This window comes from Myotis yumanensis, unplaced genomic scaffold (genome assembly GCF_028538775.1).
Source record: "Myotis yumanensis isolate MYYU_CA2020_CCGP unplaced genomic scaffold, mMyoYum1.0.hap1 SCAF_16, whole genome shotgun sequence".
In the NCBI taxonomy this organism is placed as follows: Eukaryota; Metazoa; Chordata; class Mammalia; order Chiroptera; family Vespertilionidae; genus Myotis; species Myotis yumanensis.
Window position 1 is genome coordinate 10,360,493 of NW_027223767.1, and position 26,413 is coordinate 10,386,905.

General features: G+C 39.8%; 1 protein-coding gene across 1 annotated transcript; it reads left to right on the plus strand.

Moving 5' to 3' along the window:
- On the plus strand, nucleotides 1–25,748 carry LOC138994246 (myosin-1). The gene is made up of 39 exons (XM_070394027.1): nucleotides 1–51; nucleotides 1,848–2,091; nucleotides 2,186–2,329; nucleotides 2,436–2,592; nucleotides 3,655–3,682; nucleotides 4,440–4,551; nucleotides 4,642–4,734; nucleotides 4,866–4,929; nucleotides 5,591–5,689; nucleotides 5,785–5,888; nucleotides 6,040–6,178; nucleotides 6,384–6,502; nucleotides 6,585–6,734; nucleotides 8,578–8,748; nucleotides 9,697–10,009; nucleotides 10,104–10,180; nucleotides 11,433–11,520; nucleotides 11,600–11,717; nucleotides 12,546–12,669; nucleotides 12,758–12,894; nucleotides 12,991–13,246; nucleotides 13,919–14,161; nucleotides 14,252–14,428; nucleotides 15,499–15,644; nucleotides 15,725–15,815; nucleotides 15,899–16,288; nucleotides 16,953–17,079; nucleotides 18,631–18,749; nucleotides 18,872–19,068; nucleotides 20,245–20,428; nucleotides 20,716–20,881; nucleotides 20,969–21,093; nucleotides 21,446–21,754; nucleotides 21,841–22,044; nucleotides 22,381–22,506; nucleotides 22,596–22,766; nucleotides 23,034–23,138; nucleotides 23,264–23,359; nucleotides 25,497–25,748. The coding sequence occupies exons 2-39, from the start codon at nucleotides 1,888–1,890 to the stop codon at nucleotides 25,647–25,649; spliced, it is 5,826 nt and encodes a 1,941-aa protein (XP_070250128.1). The 5' UTR covers nucleotides 1–51; nucleotides 1,848–1,887; the 3' UTR covers nucleotides 25,650–25,748.
- The last annotated feature ends 665 nt before the right edge of the window (nucleotides 25,749–26,413 follow it).

The following is a 26,413-nucleotide window of genomic DNA, read 5'->3' on the forward strand; positions in this document are numbered from 1 at the left end:
ATTTGTCTTTTTTCTTGCAGTTCTGATCCACTTCCAGATTGCAGCTCTAAGGTAAGAGACTGATTTTTTTCTCATTCCTCAAGGGTGCAAAAAACCTTCTGCAGTGGTTTGGAGAGTGCTCAGGAGTTATCAAATAAAAGCATTTCAATTCCATGGATGGTCAGACTTCCCTTGAAAAATTCTGAGGGGGACTTAGAAACTGATTCCATATGCATTTATGTCCTTTGTCATATATGAAAATGCTTTCTCAGGTCTTTAGGCATTTTATACATAATTTTTCTATTTGCAACACTGCAGGTTGTCTTTTAATTAGTTGAATTCTAACATGCAATACATCTCAGTGTTATTAATTTATAGAGAAGATGTAAATTTCCTATACTACAGCTTTTACCCAGCACTAAATAATATAAAAAACTAGAGATGTTGTCTAAATGGATTGAATCCTTGCCTTGGAAAGTGGCTTAAATCTGCATGTTGTTTCATAATCTGTAAAATGGAAAATTTTTAAAATATGAAAAATGATGAATAATTTCAGCAAGACAAAGCATTTTAATTGTGTCACTCTAATCACTGGACTCTGGGAAAATGTGGAAAAGTCTGCTCAAGTGCTTTAAGTTTTCCTGGAAAGATATCACTGTTATTATAAAATGGATTACCTATTATCATTACGGACAGGATTAATGAATGTTAAAGTGGCAAGAGACTGATCTTGAAAATGTTTGTGAAATTTTTATAATATTAGTAACAAAGCAAGAAAATATAAGTAATAACATTTTATCTTAAGTCTTTGATACACATTAAAGACAGGTGAAAGAGCTTAGTTTGTCAAAAGTATGGTACAGGAACAAGAGCAATTGATGAATAGAATCTATTTTAACAAAATGATGCAAAACAAAGCCCTCACATTTTGGCTTTCCTTTATTAGTCTCTGAAAATTCAAATCTAGAATGAAAAGATTTTCACCACAGGCAAAATAGTTCCTAGAACTTTTGCAACCTATTTCTATAGTTCTTTTTACTCACAAAGCCAGCTTTAAGCTATGTGCTGCATCCACCTTGTGTTCTGAGAGGTGTGAAGGATGCCACAGAGGGGAAGGTGCTCCCTGCCTGCGAGGTACTTATCATCCAATTGGAAGATGAGAACAGTAAGTGGAAGAGATGGAGAACACCCTGCCATCATCTTGCTTTGTGTTTTGTATAAACCAATAAATAATAGGCAGCTTATAAAAATCAATATACATATGTAATGGAACTCAGAAAGCAACTACATGCCGAAACCGGTTTGGCTCAGTGGATAGAGCATCGGCCTGCGGACTGAAAGGTCCCAGGTTTGGTTCCGGTCAAGGGCATGTACCTGGGTTGCGGGCACATCCCCAGTAGGAGATGTGCAGGAGGCAGCTGATCGATGTTTCTCTCTCATCGATGTTTCTAACTCTCTATCTCTCTCCCTTCCTCTCTGTAAAAAATCAATAAAATATATTTAAAAAAAAAAGAAAGCAACTACAATATCAAAGAGTAAGTGAGCCAGGTTACAATAGTTTCTTTCCAAATGCATGATTAAGTGTCTGTCAGCACTGGCATGGAACACAGACACTGACATTTCTCCTCTAGCCAAGCCAGGGAGGTGGTCATACTCAATGCTCAGCTGGCCAGCGAATAAAAATGTTTTTTCTTCTCTTAAATTAAAAAAAAAAGCATTTTTCCAGTTAGTTTACTTTCAATATTATTCTGTATTAGCTTCAGACATACAGCCAAGCAGTTAGAAAATCAGATGATGTTTTATTTTTTAAACGTGAACCTAATGGTTCAGTTTCTGAATTTCTATACTATCTTTTCTTCTTATGCCAGGCAACGTCTTCCACTGTGCTGCCATCACTAACCCGCAGCCATGAGTTCCGACCAGGAGATGGCTATTTTTGGGGAGGCTGCTCCTTTCCTCCGAAAGTCTGAAAAGGAGCGAATTGAGGCCCAAAACAAGCCCTTTGATGCCAAGTCATCAGTGTTTGTGGTGGACCCTAAAGAGTCCTTTGTGAAAGCAGTTGTGCAGAGCAGGGAAGCAGGGAAGGTGACGGTCAAGACTGAAAAAGGAGCTGTGAGTAAATTACCTGGAGATGGTGAGACTGGCCTGCATTTTGGCTTAGGTGAGCGGACACTGATTTTTTGATCTGGCCTCTCTTACTTCGCAGACGGTAACTGTGAAAGATGACCAAGTGTACCCCATGAACCCTCCCAAATACGACAAGATCGAGGACATGGCCATGATGACCCACTTGCATGAGCCCGCTGTGCTGTACAACCTCAAAGAGCGCTATGCAGCCTGGATGATCTACGTGAGTGCCTTATCATGGCCTTCTGCTCATACAGGTAGTTAATATTTTTTTAAAAATAGTAATTAAGGTCTCTATAAAATAATTATTATTTTTTCTTTTGGTGCAGACCTACTCGGGCCTGTTCTGTGTCACTGTCAACCCCTACAAGTGGCTGCCAGTGTATAATGCAGAGGTGGTGTCCGCCTACCGAGGCAAAAAGCGCCAGGAGGCCCCGCCCCACATTTTCTCCATCTCTGACAATGCCTATCAGTTCATGCTGACTGGTGAGTAGCTCAGCTGGTTCTCCTATGAATTATTTTACCACCTATAGTCAGAAAATGTTAAAACTATAAAGACCTTTAGAAATAATCTAATCAAACCCACGAGTTGTCCAGAAGAGGAGACTAAAACACAACGAGGTACATACTGTAAAAGTGGGGACTAAAACTCAGTTCTCCTGATTCTACCTCCATGATCCTACCAGGGCAGGAAACTGTCCCATCCCTATTAGTCTGCTTAGTTAGTCTCCCTGCTTGAAAAGATGTGATTTATTTTATATATTTAAGTAGCAAGAGTAAGATGAAGTAATAACTGTCTGAATAGAAATAAAAAAATGTATTCAATCATTTCAGTGCCTAAGTTTCTTGTTGATGCTTTTAGAAGTACTTTTATCTCTTTAAATCATCAGAGCTCACTTCAGATATGATATCCTTTCTTTGAATGAAGGGGTGTTTAAGGGCTATAGGCATATAAACAGAAATTGTTATTTTTCCCCTTTAAAAAGGTTTTACTCTGATTGAAGCACCCTCTTTCACTTGCTCTTTCTTTGACCCAATGCCATACTTTTGGGAAGACTGAGCAGTTAGGGTTGCAATCTGTGGCCATGACACAAAGGTGTGTGTGTGTGTGTGTGTGTGTGTGTCCAATGTATCCATTTAGAAAGTAAATCTCAACCTTAGCTTAATACTATTTTAACCAATTAAACTACAGCCCAAATCCTTAGCATATTGTGCATTTTCCAGTTGCATGCATTATCAGCACTCAGCATGACACTGAAATCCACACATGACAGCTAGGGAATGTATCTATCTGCCTTTGCAAAGTACTATTCTTTATTGTAAACCAGAAGGACACAATTCCTGTGGGGGCTTAAGGAATTTAAGATATGACAACACTTTATATTTTCTTCTTCAACTTAAGAATAATATCATATATAACTTTACAATAATATATTGAAAAACTTCACTGGATATGACACTTATGCTCAATGTCCTAAGTATTTCCTTATACAAAGTTTTGTTTGGGTAACTGGTAAAGATGCTGATTGTCCACTCTTTTTCTTCCAGATCGGGAGAATCAGTCTATCCTAATCACGTATGTATTCCTATTCTGAGTCTTATTAGTATTTTATTCTCACTGGGATAATAAAAACCAAAAGAAGAAATTTAGCCCACATACTAAAGCAATAGCATAATCAGCCTAAAACTAGATATTGTTTTCACTTTATTGTAGGATTTTAGAATGTATCAGAATGTAAAATAACAATGCCGCAAATTACATCATTCTAGTCCAGTCTTGAAAGTTCCACAGGACTTACCTGGGAGAAGGAGATACAAAATCCATTCTCTGGACATGGCCTAAACCCGGTACAGCTCAGTGAGCAATGTATAGTCTTCTGAAGGTTAAGCATTTTGGGAATGTTACCAGTGGTTTTTAAGGCCTACTTGAGGAATGTCTATTCCTTCCAAGACCTAACTTGAGCCATATCTTTGGTCTAAGGAAACTGAAGAACACTTGCATTTTTTCATAGTTTTTTAAACCAATAGTTTAATTTCCTGCCTAGTTGTTGAGTGGCTGCTTTTTGGACCACTCATGCCCAGGCCTCAGCACCTAGAAGAGAGCCTGGCTTATTTTAAGCACTAAAGAAATATGTGTTACATGAATAATGGATTAATGAATTTATATCTTGTCAATGACAAGCAACAGAAGTAATATGAGCTTTATGTAGGCACAGAAAAAGATCTAGGAGACTCTAATAAAGGCATAAAATAGATGCTTAGGTAGTAAATGCTTATGGTGGAAATAGTTTCATGGCTTAATTTCTCATATTTGCTTGGTCACCATTTGACAGCGGAGAATCTGGTGCAGGGAAGACTGTGAACACCAAGCGTGTCATCCAGTACTTTGCAACAATTGCAGTTACTGGAGAGAAGAAGAAGGAGGAAGGTTCTGGCAAAATGAAGGTGAGTCCAATACCACAGTCAGAATCAAGACTGTCGGGGCTCTCAGGAAGTGGGGAGCCTCAGATGTGAGCACTGCGCTTGCCTTTGCAGGGGACACTGGAAGATCAAATCATCAGTGCCAACCCCCTGCTGGAGGCCTTTGGCAATGCCAAGACCGTGAGGAATGACAACTCTTCTCGTTTTGTAAGTGTCTTGGTCACAGAGGGGTTTTCTCAGTCTTTAAATGCCAGAGAAAGCATGTCTGAATTTTCATTTCAATCTCATCTTTCTTGTGTGCTGCAAGCTTTGCACATAATATCTTTTTTACTTTCAAGGGTAAATTCATCAGGATCCACTTTGGTACCACGGGGAAACTGGCTTCTGCCGATATTGAAACATGTGAGTAACAGGACCTCCTAAATAGAATCCAAGAATGACAAATGATGGTTTGGAGGAACATCTTGCAGCTCCTGCTGAGCCTAGAGCTTGTTTAATACCATTCTGCTGCCAAACATGCCCACAGTTAATGCCAATCTTAACCAGAGTCCACAGTGTACTTTATTCACGTCAGTCATGAGCTAATGATTCTGTAATAACTACCAGGAGCTGTTAGGCTTGTCTGAATTATTCCAGACTCAGAATTGACCTCAAAATTTTCTAAGAAAAAAACCAAAACTAACACTATGGATAAATGAGTTGCCTCTGGGTGGAATATGTCTGATTGCTTCCCAGTTCAAGCCTTGACAAATTTCACTTTTAGTATTCCCTCTATTATAAAGTGAGAAGAGATCCTGGGGAGGAGGAGTTAAAGAATCTATTATATTTCATGCATCCGGCTTCTTCTGTATGAGAAATGAATATGCCTTGGGCCAGCAAGCTTTAGTTTCTTTCTAGAGATTTAAGAGCAACTGCCATTGTAGAGATGTACTATGTGGTACCTCATGGGAACATTCAGCTGAAATCGCAAGGGGCCAATAAAATATAACTGATGACCATAATGCCAAATCACCCCAGGAACTTTACAATTTCCCTCCAATCTAATATCTACTTTCCACTGCAGATCTTCTGGAGAAGTCCAGAGTTACTTTCCAGCTAAAGGCAGAAAGAAGCTATCATATTTTTTATCAGATCATGTCTAACAAGAAGCCAGAACTGATTGGTAAGAAAGACCTTAAATTCACAGATGGAAGTTAATCTTTTTTATTAACAACAACCTGTAATGTACAATGTATCTCCTGAATTCTATGTACCCAGAAATGCTCCTGATCACCACGAACCCATATGACTATGCCTTTGTCAGTCAAGGGGAGATCACAGTCCCCAGCATTGATGACCAAGAAGAGTTGATAGCCACGGATGTAAGTGACACATGCAGGTTTTATAAAAATACATTATGCATGGGAATGACAATAGCAACCTACTGTAGGTGTGGTAAGTATATAGTATAAATTCTCCTAAATAAGTTAGTCTCTTCTGCCCTAATCTTTACCCTCTCATTTCTCCCGGTAGAGTGCCATTGACATCCTGGGCTTCACTTCTGAAGAAAGAGGTGCCATCTATAAGCTCACAGGGGCAGTAATGCATTATGGGAACATGAAATTCAAGCAAAAGCAGCGTGAGGAGCAAGCTGAGCCAGATGGCACTGAAGGTATAAAAATGTAGCTACATCTGGGTTTAACAGGAGAGTCTATGCAAAAAAGCCCATTCCTAACTCATGTCTCATTTACAACTGAGCTTCTGATGGACATACAGAAATGTACTCCTGCACAGACTTTCTATAGTGATGCACTCTCTACTCTGACTAGTGGGGTGCACATCAAATCATGTTGTGTTCCTAAATTGTGTCTCTACAGTTGCTGACAAAGCGGCCTATCTCCAGGGTCTGAACTCTGCTGATCTGCTCAAAGCCCTTTGCTACCCCAGGGTCAAGGTCGGCAACGAGTATGTCACCAAAGGCCAAACTGTACAGCAGGTAAGCCCACGACCTTAATGAATGACACATATCCTAAGCCTTCCCAACATGTCTTTAATAACAGCAAGTTATTACTCTGAAGGTGATCAATTCGGTGGGTGCTCTGGCCAAAGCCGTCTACGAGAAGATGTTCCTGTGGATGGTCACCCGCATCAACCAGCAGCTGGACACCAAGCAGCCCAGGCAGTTCTTCATTGGGGTCTTGGACATCGCTGGCTTTGAGATCTTTGATGTGAGTCATCAGAAACTTTGAGCAGGGAAGTTTACAAATCATGCTGCTGCAATCAATATCGAAAAAGGTCTATGAGAAATAGCTGTACTACACACTAAATAGGCATGTGAAAGAAGACTGAAAGTCCATAAAAGGGCGCGAACTTGGAATGAGACAGGTCTGGACTCAAACTCCAACTCTGTCAATTCCTACCTAAGTAAACTTGGATGATGGGAATGGTATCTGACCAATCACAGGACAAATTCAACTAGGACCGATAGGTAAATCACATATCACTCCAAATAGCACACTTACTTCTGAGATCATTATGCCAGTTACGAGCTTGTTGTATCTTAATCCCTAAGCATAAACTGCAAGCACATAGTACTCGGTAAGTGATAAAGAAGGTAATGAGGACAACAAAGATGCCAGTGGGGAAGACAATGACAAATTCAAAGGGAGATTTCAAGGCTCCTATCTGCCCTGAAATATCCAGGTATAGAGGATGAATGTGGTATTGCAAAGTAACTCAAATTCATCTGCCTGAGAGAGAATACCTCGAATATAGCTTAGGAAACAAGGGTACCGAAGTGAAGTCCTCTACCTGATAGCAATATCTCAGATGTGTCTGATCCATGAGTCGAATTCCTATACCTTTTCCTGTCTGGTAGACACTGGAGGAATCTCTCTCAGTTTTAGGAACAAGAGCATTTCCAGAAATTCCCAAGCCCACATGGGAAGGAATAATCTGGCACCAAGCAGGAACAAGAACCTATCACACTTTTTTAAAATAAGAAAACTAACAACACTGCATACTTGCAATGTCTTTTATGTTTTTTAATAGATTTATTAATATAATTCACATACCATTAAATTTGCCTATTTAACGCAATGGTTTTTAATGTATTTACAGATATGTGCAACCATCACAATAATCATTTTTAGAACATTTTCATCACCCCAATAAGAAACCCTATTCCATTAAGTCATTCCTCACTTCTCGCTCCCCCAGCCCTTGGTACTACTAATGTCCTTTCTGTCTCTATGGATTTGCCTATTCTGGACATTCCATAGAAATGGAACCATACAATACATGGCCCTTTATGATCAGTTTCTTTCACTTCGTATAATGTTTGCAAGGTTCTTCTGTATGGTAGAACCTCCTCAACTTCTGTGTATAATGACACTATTCTAACACAATAGCATTCACAATTGTTTTTAGGTCTAGGTGTCCTGAGTGGTAAAGCAGAGCAGATCTCCTCAAGTTCTAGTACTGGGTACAAACACTGGCTCTGGTGTCAAAGCTTTGGAGCCCCACCATGCCCCTAACCAGCAGGATCTTGCTCAGGTTACATACCTCTCTCAGTGTTTCCTCACCCATGAAATGGACAAACAGTACCACTTTGAAAGGCAGCTGTGAGGATCAAATGCAATAATTTATATAAGCACTTAGCACAGTGTCTAGCATATAGTAAACGTTCAACAAAGGTTAGCTACTGAATTTTTATTCCTATTATTAATAACAACACATAGACCATAGTGACTCAGATGTATCAACCTTAGTTATACGACATAATCAGAGAGATAACTTCCTATGAAACCTATAAGTAAAAATATATATTGTGAAAACCAAATAATTGTTTTATTGCATAAAGAGTATCATTCAGACCCTGTTTATTCCTACTTAGGAGATACTTCCAACGAGGGTGCTAACACTTCCTCACCCACAGCAGCAAAAAAGACAGGCAGGATGAAACCATACCATCCTGAGGGCAGTTGGGCTTACCAATTCAGAAAAGCCCCTATCCAATAGAAGCTTTTATTATAAAATTAATGGTAATTTGTATTTTATACTTATATTTAGTTCAACAGCCTGGAGCAGCTGTGCATCAACTTCACCAACGAGAAACTGCAACAGTTTTTCAACCACCACATGTTCGTGCTGGAGCAGGAGGAGTACAAGAAGGAAGGCATCGAGTGGGAGTTCATTGACTTCGGGATGGACCTGGCTGCCTGCATTGAGCTCATCGAGAAGGTAAAGAAATACTACTCCACAGGGATAGCTCCTCTTTACGTGGGGCCATCACCTCTTCGCTCTAACTCTTTCCTGCTAATACACTGCTGCCCGTAAGCCCACTGCCCCAGGCTGTAAGCCCTCTAATAGTAGAATCCCCTTGTGCATAAAGGCTAAGTGTTTGGAAAGCTCCTAGAGAGGTCTCTGGGTGGTTAAGACCCCAGGGCTCAGTTATCCCCAAGAATATGATGGGAGCCCAGCAGGGACTGTGGCATTTCATACCCTTCTGGTTTGTCCAAAGACCCATGGAACAGTGGGGTTCAATGTCACTGTAAAAACAACATTAACTTAAAATTTTTTTCCCATGACGTTTTGATCACTGGTCAAATGTTCAAAGGGGGTGGCTACTGAGAAATATAGATATGATTGTTTAAAATATTACTTATATTATTTGATGTCTATGTACATGAAATTTTTGGTAAACCTATTGCTAAAAGTGAGCTACATTTATATACACATAATTTTTTAAAAATTTTCATTAAATTTATTGGGATGACATTGGTCAATATGAACATAGATTTCAGGTGTGGGTTTCTATGTTACAAGATCTATATATTGCACTTTGTGCCCACCACCCAAAGTCCATTTTTCTCCTGTCACCTTATATTAAGACCCCCTTCTCCCTCAACCCCCTTCCCTCTGGCAACCACCACACTGCTGTTTGATATACACATAATTTCATTCCATGTACTGTTGTTCAACAAATATTAATTAAGCACATACCATATGTCTAGTGCTGCTCTGTCATTGCACCGAACAGACCAAGAGCCTTGCTCTCACAGCACTTACAGTCCAGTGTTCTAGTAACAGAGCAGCAGCACCAAAGTGGCTTTGGCTCCTGCAGACAATGGAGTCATTGGAATAGACTGGTACTGAATACTGAGGTACAGCCTGTTATGCTCCTTCTAGCCCATGGGCATCTTCTCCATCCTGGAGGAGGAGTGCATGTTCCCCAAGGCCACAGACACCTCCTTCAAGAACAAGCTGTATGAGCAGCATCTTGGAAAGTCCAACAACTTCCAGAAGCCCAAGGTCGTCAAAGGCAAGGTTGAGGCCCACTTCTCGCTGGTGCACTACGCGGGCACCGTGGACTACAACATTGCCGGTTGGCTTGACAAGAACAAGGACCCCCTGAATGAGACTGTGCTCGGGCTGTACCAGAAGTGTTCCCTGAAGGTTCTAGCCTACCTCTTCTCTGGGGCAGCAGCCGCCGCTGAAGCAGGTAATTTTCGATAGAATTCTCTTTTACTGAATGTCTGAAACCTCATGTGAGGAAGCCTGTACTATGAACGTTGTGCTTTCTCGGTTCCCCTTAGAGGCTAATGCTGCTGCTGGAAAGAAAGCTGCCAAGAAGAAGGGTTCTTCCTTTCAGACCGTGTCTGCTCTCTTCAGGGTACAAACTTCATTTTCTCTAATTAGATTCAGGAAATTAAACTTAACTTTACTGTGTGGGAAAGGGGAACTAATGTTTCAAGGATTATAATACTGGGTATGACTCAAGGAGAGAGGTCAGCAGGTAGAACTGAGTCTTATGGCACTTTGGAAGAGATACTCAGTATAACATAGGAGACACAGGCCTCAGGAGGGATGAGCGTGAATTGCAGAAATAAGTATCAGATGGTAAAATTCAATTTGGGGGCCAGGAAATGAGGTCATTTGACACTCATAAGTTTCTAATGGGGTAGGATTAAGCAAAACATGCCATTTTCTTGAGCTTTTGGGAGCCTCCAAATGATGCAGGTGCTTAGGCGAATATTGGCATAGACTGAAATGAAGAGATTTCAAAATCTGAGGATAGAATAGTGGTAGGAATTGGAAGCTGATCTAAAAACACACACACACACACACACACAAAAAAACCCAGATATGATTTAAAAAATAGCCCTTTAAGGAAAATTTACTTTTCTTTTGACAATCCAGCTGGCAAAAACTGAAGCTCTAGTTATTCCAAAAAACCAGGATTTCCTTGGAAAACATCTCACACTTGGTAACATGGCTGTCAGTTTTCTGCCAGTTCCAGAACAAGGCATTAGAAGGCTACTCACTGTGGAACCAGAAGGAGGACAGAGCTCTCTAACTATGATAAGGAATAAGCATGTGATAGGGAAGGAGATACAAATGCAAGTCAGGTAAAGAAAGAAATGGAGATTTGGAGAAAGATATTGACTTATTTGTAAAACCAGATCACCTATCTAGGCAAAAAGAGTGGCTGGAAGTATTTCCATATGTTTAGAATGTCATACTAAATTGACAACGTATTCTATCACACTCAACATCAGTGAACAACCACTTCAACATTTAGGACACAAAATCTCTATATATAATGCACAAATATAGGCAATAAAAGACCATTTTAGGAATGTGGAAATTTCAGAGTTAACTCTTTGCAAATTCTAATCTGTATGGGTACTGGAAATATCAGGGGGAACACTGTGTAAAGTATATGCTTGTCTAACCATTATGCTGTACACCTAAAAAGAAGACAAAATATTATTGAATATAAACTGTAATTGAAAAATAAAATGTAAAAATAATTAAAAATTTAAGAAGTATTAAATGAATGCCATGGAGCATGATTATGTCTGTATATATGAATGTCTGAAAATAGTGTACTTTTTAAACCAAATATTCATATGGTTTCACAGGAGAATTTGAATAAGCTGATGAGCAACCTGAGGAGCACACACCCCCACTTTGTACGGTGCATCATCCCCAATGAAACCAAAACTCCCGGTAAGACAGCTCTGATATCCAGACAAGCTGGTGTGTTTGTGCTAGACCATGAAATGAGGCATGTGTATCTTTCATTTAGGGGCCATGGAGCATGAACTTGTCCTGCACCAGCTGAGGTGTAATGGTGTGCTGGAAGGCATCCGCATCTGTAGGAAGGGATTCCCAAGCAGAATCATTTATGCAGACTTCAAACAGAGGTCAGACTTTCTCACCATGAATTATTTTAAGAGATTTCTCTTATATATGTTATTTTTTCAGTGAAAGGCTCATTAGTGATCCTGATTCTAGGAATATTTCCTAAGAATCCCAAAACACTAATCAGAAAAAATATATGCACCCCTATGTTCATAGAAGCATTATTTACAATAGCTAAGATCTGAAACATACCAACTGCCCATCGGTAGGTGAATGGATAAAAAAGGTGTGGTACATTTACATAATGGAATACTATGCAGCTATAAAAAGAGGATCTATTACCCTTTGAGACAGCATGGAAGGACCTGTAGAGTATTATGCTAAGCGAAATAAGCCAGTCAGAGAAAGACAAGTATCACATGATCTCACTTATATGTGGAATCTAATAAACAAAAGAAATTGACAAACAGAATAGATCCAGAGACATGGAAGCATGCAACACACTGACCAACCTCAGAGGGAAGGAGGTGGGGGTGGGAAGAGATTAACCAAAGAACTTATATGCATTGACAATAGTGGACACAGACAATAGTTCTGTGAAGGCCTGGGAAGTGGGAAGGAGTAGGGTGGAGGGGGTCAATGGGGAAAAAGAGGATATCTGTAATAATTTCAACAACAAAGATACGTTAATATACATATATATGAAACAAATTTAACTGACTCTGTATTGAAATACCAAAAGTTTGACACCCTTTGAATATATGGAGAATAAAGAAGTAGATATGATTTCTTGTTTATGTTTGTTATACTACTCAACAGCTATGTTTCTATAATAAGGCAGGAAGACTTCTTGTTCATGACAACAGCTATATCATTTATTTGTTAAACAGATACAAGGTATTAAATGCAAGTGCTATCCCTGAAGGACAATTCATTGACAGCAAGAAGGCTTCTGAGAAGCTCCTTGGGTCCATTGACATTGACCACACTCAGTATAAATTTGGTCACACCAAGGTAATAGTCTCTGAAGTCTAACTGACGCTATTCCTGTCGCTTTGAAGTTGATGTAAAGTTTCTGATCTACAATTCTGCTCATGCACAGGTCTTTTTCAAAGCTGGTCTTCTGGGGCTCCTAGAGGAGATGCGAGATGAAAAGCTGGCCCAGCTGATTACCCGAACCCAGGCCAGGTGCAGAGGGTTCTTGGCAAGAGTGGAGTACCAGAAGATGGTGGAAAGAAGGTATTAATAGGGGTACTTTACTAAACTCCATCAGCATAGGCCTTGTAATTCTGATTCCTGTTATAACCTGACTGAAAATTTCTGCTCCTATCACAGAGAGTCCATCTTCTGCATCCAGTACAATGTCCGCGCCTTCATGAATGTGAAGCACTGGCCCTGGATGAAGCTGTATTTCAAGATCAAGCCCCTCCTCAAGAGTGCTGAGACAGAGAAGGAGATGGCCAACATGAAGGAAGAGTTTGAGAAAACCAAAGAAAACCTTGCAAAGGCTGAGGCCAAGAGAAAAGAGCTGGAAGAAAAAATGGTTGCTCTGATGCAAGAGAAAAACGAACTACAACTCCAGGTTCAATCTGTGAGTGTCAGAACCCATTTTTGTAATCTGATGCTAAAATTTTATTTAAGCAATTGCTAGGGGAAATTCTAGATTCCACCTTACCAAGAGACTTATTATCAATCTTTCCTAATTCACAAATGCTTAGAATGTTCTATAAATTTTCATATACAATATTACTAAAAGAATGAACAAGATACACGGGTTTGTGCTAAGGGTAGTTAATGGCGAAGAAGTAACTAGCAAGTTAAGGATCAGTTTAATAAGGCTTATGTATACAGCCTTGTTAGCTCCCAAATCCCCATCTCTGGTGATAAAAATGTCTCCTTTCCTCCTCACATGGGAAATTTATGGAAAGAAGAATGAGGGGATGAGGTCAAACGACCTTCCTTCTCAAACTCCTTCAGCTTAAGATTTTCAGTATGCCAAAGGGCCATGTTTTGAGGTGGTGTGCCCTGAACACCATCACTGGAAATAAAACTGTGTCATAATTTCACCAAGAACCATGACTTAAATTCCTTTATTTTGTCATCAGTGTGGTAAGTGCCCAATAAATGTTTCCTAAATGATGGGAAGCTAATAAAAATTAACCTAATGTTTTAAAACACAATTTAATTTTGCTTTCAAAATATTAATATAATCTGAAAATATGCAGAGAACTAAAATAGAAAAGTGTCTATTGTTCCTTCTTAGGAAGCAGATAGCTTGGCTGATGCAGAGGAAAGGTGTGACCAGCTGATCAAAACCAAAATCCAACTTGAAGCCAAAATCAAAGAGGTGACTGAGAGAGCTGAGGATGAGGAAGAGATCAATGCTGAGCTGACGGCCAAGAAGAGGAAACTGGAGGACGAATGTTCTGAACTGAAGAAAGACATTGATGACCTTGAGCTAACACTGGCCAAGGTTGAAAAGGAGAAACATGCCACAGAGAACAAGGTAAGAGACATATTCTGCTATACTCTATAGAGGTTCTACCATCCAATTAGCTGCTTTATAGTAGAAATAATCTCTTCCTTGACTTCCTAGGTGAAAAACCTCACAGAAGAGATGGCAGGCCTGGACGAAACGATAGCTAAGCTGACCAAGGAGAAGAAGGCCCTCCAAGAGGCCCACCAGCAGACGCTGGATGACCTGCAGGCAGAAGAGGACAAAGTCAACACCCTGACCAAAGCTAAAACCAAGCTTGAACAACAAGTGGATGATGTAAGCTTAACATCATGTAAAATTATTTTTTTTTAATTTTGTAACTAAGTGGGCATGAGTTTGGATTCTTACCGTGTAATGAGTACTTTCAGGAGTGTTCAATGAATAAACAGTATAGGACATTATCTATATATATAAAAGCCTAAGCGACCATTACGACCAAGTGACCAAAACAACCAGAATGACCGGTCGACCAGTCTCTATGACACACACTGACCACCAGGGGAAAGATGCTCAATGCAGGAGCTACCTCCAGGTGGTCAGTGTGCTCCCACAGCCAACCTCCCACAGCCAGCCAACCTACTGCAGTCCCTCCCCCACACTGGCCCTGCTTGCCGGCCAGGCTGAGGGACCCCACCCATGCATGAATTTGGGCACCGGGCCTCTACTCCTGCTATAAGAACTAATATGGACATGTTAGTAAAAAAAAAAAAATAAAGAAAGAAAGTTAGTTGTAACAGATAATATGGGTAAAATAAATTAGGGGGAAAGACGGAAGAAAAAACTGTATAAACAAAATGGGTCTTTATCTGAGCTTGAAAGAAGAGAGGCTATGAAGATATAGAAGAGAGAATGTTCTCTAAATGAGAAGTGTAGCAAGAGCAAAGAAGCAATAATGATCCATAAGATTTTCTCTCACAGTGACAAAGGAGAACATGGGAGATAAATTTGGCTTCAAACATGTTCTGATATTGAATGAAGAATCCACTGTAAATGTCTGAGTAAGGGAGGACTTGACAAAGGTCATGGTTTGGATATATTGCTATGGTGTTTATCCCATGTGGTAAAGCATCAAACACAATGAATTCCAGTGGGGAGACAGAGATGACAAGAGGTCTCCCTAGTAGTTTACTATAACAATGTTGTAATGAGGTGCATTTCACTTTGTAAATGATGAATCCTTGGACTAGATAAATAGCAATAAAAAGTAATAGATGGGATAAATTTGTCTAATTCAAAGAAAAATCAAAATAATTTGCTGATTACATGAGTTAAATGTTTATAAGTTCAACTTGGGACAAAAGGTGGTAACATGCCAGGAACTGTATTCATGGATTATTAACTTTTAGCTTGAAGGATCTTTGGAACAAGAAAAGAAAATCCGGATGGATCTAGAAAGAGCAAAGAGGAAACTGGAGGGAGACCTAAAATTGGCCCAAGAATCCATAATGGATGTTGAAAATGACAAACAGCAACTTGATGAAAAGTTTAAAAAGTAAGCGGCAAAGACAAAAGTTTAATGGGGGAAATTAATATCAATATTTATGTGACTAACAACAAGTGCTTTTCTAATAGAAAAGAGTTTGAAATGAGCAATCTGCAAAGCAAGATTGAGGATGAACAGGCCCTTGGGATGCAGCTGCAGAAGAAGATCAAGGAGTTACAGGTATATACTTGGTTTCCACCAGTGAAATTCAACATGATAAAATTACTAACACAAGCTAAGTTTGTGTTTTTCATCACTCCCAGGCCCGCATTGAGGAGCTGGAGGAGGAAATCGAGGCAGAGCGGGCCTCTAGGGCCAAAGCAGAGAAGCAGCGCTCTGACCTCTCCCGGGAACTGGAGGAGATCAGCGAGCGGCTGGAGGAAGCTGGTGGGGCAACTTCAGCCCAGATCGAGATGAACAAGAAGCGGGAGGCTGAGTTCCAGAAAATGCGCAGGGACCTGGAGGAGGCCACCCTGCAGCATGAAGCCACGGCAGCCACCCTGAGGAAGAAGCACGCGGACAGTGTGGCTGAACTTGGGGAGCAGATAGACAACCTGCAGAGGGTCAAGCAGAAACTAGAGAAGGAGAAGAGTGAGATGAAGATGGAAATCGATGACCTCTCTAGTAACATGGAGAGTGTCTCCAAAGCCAAGGTACAGTCATGATTTAAGCATGGATGGACCTGGAGAGCATTATACTAAGTGAAATAAGCCAATCAGAGAAAGACAAATATCATATGATTTCACTCATACGTGGAATCTATTGAACAAAATGAGCTAACAGGCAAAGCAGAAATAATATCTTTAAGAGATTTCTGTAAGAAACGTGAATGAGCCTTTCATTGGCAAGAGACTGGTCAGAGGGAGGGGCAACTCAGGTGTGACAGGGCAAAGTGCTCACTCTTTATGGGAGCTGAGTCATATCCAAAGAATGTGCATAGTGAAAACTGAAGCTCTTTCAAATAAAAAGTACAATTCAACTATACATTTTGAGATTTTTAAAACATCTCACCTTGATTAGGCTTTTTGATTTTCTTTTAAGCACAAATACATAATTTGCTTCTCAAAAAGAACTCATGAGCTGAATCAAATATAATTACTCTCTTACAAGTAAGCCAGTTGAGTAAAGACAAATTCCCAAGTAGTATCTTGTTACTCTTTCCATCAGAGTCTAAGGCCTAAGTTTTTTTTGTTTGTAAAAGTAGTTGATTCTCAAAATAGATGAGTACTGAAGCTCCTACGGAATGCTTGGGATTAATAACAATTTCTATGGTCCAAATACTTGCTTATGATGTCTTCCGCCACTTTTGGAACACAGGGAAACCTTGAAAAGATGTGCCGCACTCTAGAGGATCAACTGAGTGAAATTAAGACAAAGGAAGAAGAGCAGCAGCGGCTGATCAACGACCTGACGGCTCAGCGAGCTCGCCTGCAGACGGAATCAGGTGGGCCACTTACTAGTGTTGACCTTCAATGACAAATTTACCTCGGATGCTCAATTTGTTAAAACAACAACAACAACAACAAAAAACGCAAACAACAACTCTGCACTGACTTACTTGAGATCATATATTCTCTTCCTGAGAGGTGCTCACTCATATGAGCACGTTATTGACCACAGGCATGAACAGCTTTCTTCCTTTTTGTTTTTAAATAATAAAGAGATTCAGGCTTTTTGTTTTTTTAACATTTTAAAGCAGACTTGACTCTAATGAAAATCATTAAATAAAAACTGTATCCTCACAATATTTATTTTCACTTTTCAAGATGCTCCAACAAGTTATTACTTTATTATCCTCATTACCTTAGAATGTTATCCCAATTTTAAAGATGATAAGTTATGGTAGTGATGAAATGACCTGTCCAAGAGGCTTACTGCAGTCTTTTTCCTGAAGTCTTTCCAATTGCTAGTAGCTAACCCCGGGGAAGTAGGGAAATATTCAGGACCACAACCCAGCCAAGGAACATTCAGTGAGGTTCAGAGCACTTTGAATATCCAAACTGGGGAGTTTCTGCATTCATTCCTCCCCCAATCAACTTATCCATCTTTCTACTACAGTTCTCCATCCCCTGGGTAACATGAAGGAAATTGTTTTATAGGTCATCTGGACTATTAAAGCAATATGCAGATCAAAGTATTTGGAACCACTTCACTTTCATATTATTCAAATGTTGTTCTTTCAAGAACAAAGCTCAAAGTGGGGGTTTTATTATTGTTATACAGATGATAAGTACACTTATGAAAAAGAAAAACTGTATTCTAAAAGAATAAAAATGCTCCTTGTAGTTTCTCTTCCTCAATACATGCTTACTGCTAGTAATTTAGTGGTATATAAAATATGCAAGTTGTGATTCTTATTAAATGTCAAAGATAAGGCTTCCAGGTAACCAGTTCAATAGTGGTGTTGAAAATTTTTTCTCTATATTTAATATAATGTATTTTCTGAATTATGGTGCTTAAAGAATTGGAAATAAATGCCATTTTGTTTATGATACAATTAGTTATCCCATACATCAACTCCTTCTGGGAGTGGAAGGATACTTGACCATTTCTTAATATAGAAATAATTCCATAATTTCCTTTTGAACATCACTTCTACTTACAAAGGGAACTACTCAAAGCCTCCTGTTTCTACAGAAAAATTTTTTGATTCAATGGAAGAAAAACTAGTACAACACTATTGCCTTTCACAAAAGGCACTGGAATGTTCTGTTGGTTTGATTTACTTTTCACATGTTTCTTAACAATTTCTATGGTGATCAAAAGATCAAGAAAATCTTTGTGTTGTTCATAAGCATGTAATCTGCCTCAAGGTTTTCCATACTTCTCATATTTACATAAACTTTCTTGTCAGGGTTGAAGTGGGTGTTGGTGGTTTGTTGTAATGCATGCTTTCCATTATATTTTGACTCAGCTCCCTTGCCCTGCTCCAGTTTTAATGTAGAGCTTTAATTTCCACAGTACAGTTGAATTTTCTGGATCTTGGTCTTTATAGGTGAATTTTCACGCCAGCTGGATGAAAAGGACTCGATGCTTTCTCAGCTCTCAAGGGGCAAACAAGCATTCACACAACAGATTGAGGAGCTAAAAAGGCAACTTGAAGAGGAGATAAAGGTAAGCCTTATTTTTATTGTTCTGGTCATTATCATTGTTTTCTTCTGGTGACCTATAGGAATGTAGGTACTAAATATAACTTTAAACATATATAATTAAATTGCCAATCTCTATGTTTTCAGGCCAAGAGTGCTCTGGCCCACGCCCTGCAGTCCTCCCGCCACGACTGTGACCTGCTGCGGGAACAGTATGAGGAGGAGCAGGAAGCCAAGGCTGAGCTGCAGAGGGCAATGTCCAAGGCCAATAGTGAAGTTGCCCAGTGGAGGACCAAATACGAGACGGACGCCATCCAGCGCACAGAGGAGCTGGAGGAGGCCAAGTATGTTCTAGACTTAGTTAAAATGAAGCATCTCTCTTAACAGAGTGCATCTGCTACCTCTAGTAAGTGAGCAAATATCCATTGCTCTGAAAACAAAGAAAAAAACGAAGGGAAAGTAGTTTTTTTTTAGAAAGGACATAAGGGAAGAGGGAGCTGAATGGTTGTTTTTAAAAGGGGGGACAGTTGTAGATAGAATAACAATTAATTATACTCTCTTGTGCCTCTCCTCTTTCTGAGCAACTAACAAAAATATTGCTCCAAGATGATAGGCCTATGAAAGAAAAATAATTAGGCTTTAAAGCATAGCTCCTCCCTTTGAGATGTGAAAATATGGCTATATTGAAAAAGTGGGGGCATAAGTATATTGTTAAAGACAATAAAATAAAAAGTAGGTAAAATATCTTAATAAGAAAGAAAACTGTTTCATAAATATACAATGCAATATAAAGTCCAACACTGAACTATAAGAGGGAGAATCTGGACAGAATAGACTTACTTATTCAACAGAAAGTTTAAGAAGAGATCTATTCATTTACTCTATGGCTAATGTACATCCATATCATTGGAATTACAATGCTTTGTTAGATGCTATGGAAGAGATTCTGAGTTGAGCTCTCAAAGCAAAATTTATATTGATTTGGGAAAGCTTTTTATTAAAGGATTTATGAAAAACTAAGAAAATAGGGGATACAATTAGACAAAAATCAAGTATATTTTATTTAAATTCAATTAATATAACATCTCAGTACTTAAAATGTATGACAGCCTACAAGAATACTAGCACAAAGATTAGCAAAATATAGATTCTACCCTCTGGAGATCAAAATTCAGTGGAGAAGAGATATAAATAACAGTAATTCAAGGTAGATATTAAGATTCTATAAAGGAGTAATGAATCAGCTACCTTGAAGGGTAAAATGTTGCATTGGGCTGATCATGGATTGCCTTAAAGTCAGACTACTAGTATGAAGTACAGAGATATTGAAATTTGGGTTATTTTCAGCATTTGGTTGGTAAGAGAGTGGGAAGGAGTTAATACAGAACTGGACCTCCAAAACAAGTTTGAAAAGCATGGTAGTAAGAGTCTGACTGTGGAAATCACTCTCTTGTACCCACTTTGAACACCGAGTTCTGCTGATGACCATTCACTTCTATTGTCCCTATTTCACTTTTCAGGAAGAAGCTGGCCCAGCGTCTGCAGGACGCCGAGGAACACGTAGAAGCCGTGAATGCCAAGTGTGCCTCCCTTGAGAAGACCAAGCAGCGGCTCCAGAATGAAGTGGAGGACCTCATGCTTGATGTGGAGAGATCTAATGCTGCCTGCGCAGCCCTGGACAAGAAGCAGAGGAACTTTGACAAGGTAATTTCTGCAGAAGCTTCTGCCTCAGCATCCAACATATAATTCAAGCTAGCATGCTACCGTCAGTGTGCCTTATTCAAAGCATCTGAGGACTATTCTCAGTAGCTCCTGCTTCATGGGTAGGTTGGGGGAGTGGGGGGAGGGATATGTTCTTGTGGTTTCCACTGTTCTCATTCATCATAATTTTTCAGTCCCAGATCATCTCAACTCTCAGAGATGCTAGAATAAATGGTTTCATTACATTAAACTTTCTCCACTAAATTTCTTGACCATTCCTCGCCCCTCAGATCCTGGCTGAATGGAAACAGAAGTATGAAGAAACTCATGCTGAACTTGAAGCTTCCCAGAAGGAGTCCCGCTCCCTCAGCACAGAGCTATTCAAAATTAAGAATGCTTACGAGGAATCCTTAGACCATCTTGAAACCTTAAAGAGGGAAAATAAGAATTTGCAACGTGAGCACATTTCACCTTTTCTTTAACAAATAGTTAAATAATGCTTTCCCTCAATGAACAATTTTCTCTATTTTTGTTCACCAACAGAGGAGATTTCTGATCTCACTGAGCAGATTGCAGAAGGAGGGAAACGTATCCATGAACTGGAAAAATTAAAGAAGCAAATTGAGCAAGAAAAGTCTGAACTTCAGGCTGCTTTAGAGGAGGCAGAGGTAGACATATTATTGTACACTCTTGATTCACCAATTCTTGTGTGTAATCGACCCTAATTTCTCTGCATATGAGTATGGGGATGGAGAATTGACCATGTATACAAGTAGCATAATTGTATGTCAGGAACTGTGCTAGACATTGAGAAAACAAAGATGAAGTTAAGGGCCTTGCCCTCAAGGGCACTATCTAGCTGGGGAGATAGACATATATAAAACCTACAATAGAACATTGTAGAAATTTCTATAATAGAATAAAGATATGCTATGGTGGCAAAAAAGTAGAAACTCATTCCTATTTCTAGAATACTACATACTTCCATTCCCTGCTAATGTCACCCTTGCTGTCATTCAGGCATCTCTTGAACATGAAGAGGGAAAGATCCTGCGCATCCAGCTGGAGTTGAACCAAGTCAAGTCTGAAATTGACAGGAAAATTGCTGAGAAGGATGAGGAGATTGACCAGATGAAGAGAAACCACATTAGAGTGGTGGAGTCCATGCAGAGCTCGCTGGATGCTGAGATCAGGAGCAGGAATGATGCCATCAGGATCAAGAAGAAGATGGAGGGAGACCTTAATGAAATGGAAATCCAGCTGAACCATGCCAATCGCATGGCTGCTGAGGCCCTGAAGAACTACAGGAACACACAAGGCATTCTCAAGGTAAATGGGGTCAAGAGATGGCCCCAGAGCAGGTGGGGTGCTGAAGCCCTGAGAACAAGATGTCTCAATGATCCTTCATCCCACAGGACACCCAGCTACACCTGGATGACGCTCTCCGGGGCCAGGAGGACCTGAAGGAGCAGCTGGCCATGGTTGAGCGCAGAGCCAACCTGCTGCAGGCTGAGATTGAGGAGCTGAGGGCCACTCTGGAGCAGACGGAGAGGAGCAGAAAAATCGCAGAACAGGAGCTGCTGGATGCCAGTGAGCGTGTCCAGCTCCTGCACACCCAGGTGAATAGATAGAATAGGAGAAGAGTGAAAAATACAGAAGAAGGAAAATCAAATTCTTGCTCACATTTTTGTATTATGTAAAAATTTATTCATAATGTTTCATGGAGGATAAAATTTAAAACATTTAATATTTTTGGATTAACAATATTTTGCTTATCTTAATTTTGACATCAAGTCTTGACTGTCTTTTAAAAATACATTGTCACCTGAGATACTTTATGTAAGAAGGAGGGACACCAATTAGTTAATTAACTAGTTTGTGATTTCATTAGAACAGCGGGCATCCTAATTTTTCTCTCAGGTGTTTAATATTTTTAAATGTGATGTTTTAACCAGAACACCAGCCTGATCAACACCAAGAAGAAGCTGGAAACAGACATTTCCCAAATCCAGGGAGAGATGGAGGACATTGTCCAGGAAGCTCGCAACGCAGAAGAGAAGGCCAAGAAGGCCATCACTGATGTGAGCAGAGGGCAACACAGTGGTGGTCAAATCTGAATCTTAATGTGCTATCTCAGCTTTCTGAACGGTTTTAATTTACTGCTAATTAGGCAGCCATGATGGCTGAGGAGCTGAAGAAGGAGCAGGACACCAGTGCCCACCTGGAGCGGATGAAGAAGAACATGGAGCAGACGGTGAAGGACCTGCAGCACCGTCTGGATGAGGCTGAGCAGCTGGCCCTGAAGGGCGGGAAGAAGCAGATCCAGAAACTGGAGGCCAGGGTGGGTCTTCTGATCAGCATATTTCGCATCTCATTCCTATCCAATGCATTATTTTTCAATACCTAACACCACTGGATGATGTGTGGCATAGAGATGAATGAGAGATATTCCTTGCTGCCAAGAGCTTATAAGGGGGAGATTAGACTAGGGTATCAATAACTACAATTAAAGCAGAGTAAAAGAAGTACTACAGGCCATTTGAAGAGTAGAAATCCCTTAAATGAATGCATTGTAATAAATGTCTTTAAAATTCCCATTTTCTTGCAGGTACGTGAACTTGAAGCAGAAGTTGAAGGTGAACAGAAGCGCAATGTTGAAACTGTCAAGAGTCTACGCAAACATGAAAGAAGAGTAAAGGAACTCACTTACCAAGTAAGGAAAATGGCCTGTCGAGGTTTTCACCCCTGTCTACAGAGGATTAAAAACCAAATATACAATAAAATATGATGGTATTTGTACTTTCAAGAAACTCACTCTTTCAAATATAATCATTTCAGACTGAGGAAGACCGCAAGAATGTACTAAGGCTCCAGGATCTGGTGGATAAACTGCAAGCAAAGGTGAAAGCTTACAAGAGACAAGCTGAGGAAGCGGTGAGTTCACAATCTCTCATGGTAATTAGGCAGCCTCCAGTTCTCAGATATGTCCAAGCTAATGTGGTTAAAGGGATGAAAGAAAAAAGGGTAAAATGAGGAAAGATTAAAGGGAAATGGTTCAATGAAGGTCTAAAGAATGAGAAGAAACCAACCACTTGATAAGCCAGGGAAAATTTTTGTTCTAGGGATGGAGAAGAGCAAATGCAAAGCTTTTATGTGGAAGAGACTGGTTCAAGAAGTAGAATAATGAGGGAAGTTGCAGGAGAGATAGAGCTGAAGAGCTGGCAGGAGGAGGATCACATGGTCTTCTAGGTCATAATAAGAAGTCTGGCTTTTTTCTAAGCATAATGGGACACTGGAAGCCACAGGATTTTTGCATTTGGTCAGTCATGCCCTGGTTTATATTTTTTTAAAGAGTATTTTGGCTACTAGATGGAGGATGATTTTTGGGTAACATAGGTAGGTACAGCAAAACATTCTAGGAGGCTTTTCAGGTGGTCCCATGGCTTGGGTTAGGATAGTAGTGACGCATACAGACAGAAGTAGAGCTATTTTGTAGGTAGAAACTACAAGATATGCTAATAGGTAGCACTTGGGAGGTGAGAAAAGGAAATCAAAGATAATTTGTCAAGTTATGGTTTGATTAACTAGGTGGGTGGTGTATTATTAAAATATAAAGCTAAGGGAAGAACAGATTTGCAGGGCAAGAAGAAAACAGGAATTCTATATTGGAAACATTGTTTGAAATATCATTATATACACCATGAATTCTTAGCATTCCACCTTATCGCATTTCCCCAGCCTGTGATTCATGGGAAATAATGATCAAGTAACATCAATGTCCTAAGTATAAAAGTATGGCTATACAGAATTACATATCATAAATTAGTTCTTGTGTTCATTTATAATTTTTATTTTCCCCTTGACCTCTAAACCTCTAAGGTCAGAGAGAGACAGAGAGGACTTAGTTAACCTTTCTCTAGCTCCAACTTTCTTTATCTGTAAGAGGAAGATCTGAGGGTTTTTTTCAAACTCTATTATTTAGTTATTTAAGTTTTATTAATGTTCTAAATTTGAATGACATATTTTGGATGGTTCTAAATGAGCCTTTTAAAAAAGTATGATTACTAGAGACTAAACCAGGACTGGGCTTCTCAAATTCATTGCTATATATTTAAACATAATCAGAGACCACTCTATTTTAGGAAATAATCAACTTCTTGTTTAATTCCCAAACTGCCTTAAATTGCAATAATTTATACTCAAGGCTATTGGTTCGGTATAATATAGATTGCATGTCTGCATTTTTGTTGTTGTTAATCCTCACCTGAGGATATTTTCCCATTGATTTTTAGAGGAAGTGGAAGGGAGGGAGAGAGACAGAGAGAGAGAAACATTGATGTGAGAGAGACACATCGATTGGTTGCCTCCCACATGTGCCTCCACCAGGGCAGGGATCACACTTACAACTGAAGTAGTTGCCCTTGACTAGAATCAAACCCGGGACGCTTCAGTCCTCGGGCCAACACTCTATCCATTGACCCAAACCAGCCAGGGCCATGTCTGCATTTTTAAAGGTCTGGTTCCATTCTCAGGATTGTGAAGAAAGAAGAGGCTGGAAAGTTGGCACTTTAGGAGTAGCTCTAAGACAGTGGTTCTCAACCTTCTTAATGCCGCGACCCTTTAATACAGTTCCTCATGTTGTGGTGACCCCCAACCATAAAATTATTTTCGTTGCTACTTCATAACTGTAATGTTGCTACTGTTATGAATCATAATGTAAATATCTGATATGCAGGATGTATTTAGGCGACCCCTGTGAAAGGGTCGTTTGACCCCCAAAGGGGTCGCGACCCACAGGTTGAGAACCGCTGCTCTAAGATGTTAGAAGTTCTAAAAGGAGAACTTTTAGAGCACCTTGGAGACCTGTCCCTCCGTGTTATCCATGAGTTCAAGATGCATGAGAGACGTTAATACAAAAGAAAAAATGTTCCAGATCATTTCTCTAGGTTTTTAAAAAGGTTTGCTGGAGTGAATCATTTTGAAGTGAAAAGAAAATTCAAGACCCACTCACTTAAGAAACTAGAAATTCTGAACTCTATTCACTCATGAATGCATTTCCATTCATTCTCAGGAGGAACAATCCAACGTCAACCTCTCCAAGTTCCGCAAGCTCCAGCACGAGCTGGAAGAGGCCGAGGAGCGGGCTGACATTGCCGAGTCCCAGGTCAACAAGCTGCGGGTGAAGAGCCGCGAGGTTCACACAAAAATCATAAGTGAAGAGTAATTCACCCAAATATTGAAAGGTGACCAAAGAAATACACAGAATGTGAAAATCTTTGTCACTCTGTTTTGTACTTACAGTTTTTGCAAATAAAAAATTTATTTGCAAAGAATTTGTGTTTCTTCCCGCCCCCCCACCCCAGTATCAAATTTACCATTTTAGGCAACAAGTAAAAAAACAAACATTTTGCTTGCATCTAATGGAGAAGGATTTAGTCACCAAAAATAAGAGTATAGCAGCCAGGTCAATCCTGACTAGTAAGTGCTCTAACCCATACATGCCCCTGTGGGGAGCAGGTGAACCCTAGAGGCAGACCTTAGGCATACAGAACACAGAGTACCTGTTAAACCTCACTTGGCAGATTTCTCTTAATGAAGTAAACAGGCTTGATCCCAAAGCTGAGTAAAAATACGGTACCAACACAAAATAAAACAGAAAGTAAAAAATTTGGATAAGACACTTTAAAATACAAACTCTCCCCTATAATGATATGAACTATTAAGTTGACATTAGAATCCCTTAAGGGGGAAATATGTTCTAGATTTTATGGTCCTATTTATTTATTTATTTATTTAATCCTCACATGAGGATATTTTTTCCATTGCTTTTTAGAGATAGTGGAAGAGAGGGAAAGAGAGAGAGAGAAACATCAATGTGAGAGAGACACATCGACTGGCTGCCTCCTGCATGAGCCCCAATTGGGGGCAGGGGGCAAACCCACAATTCAGGTATGTGTCCTTGATCAGAAATTGAACCCAAGACCCTTC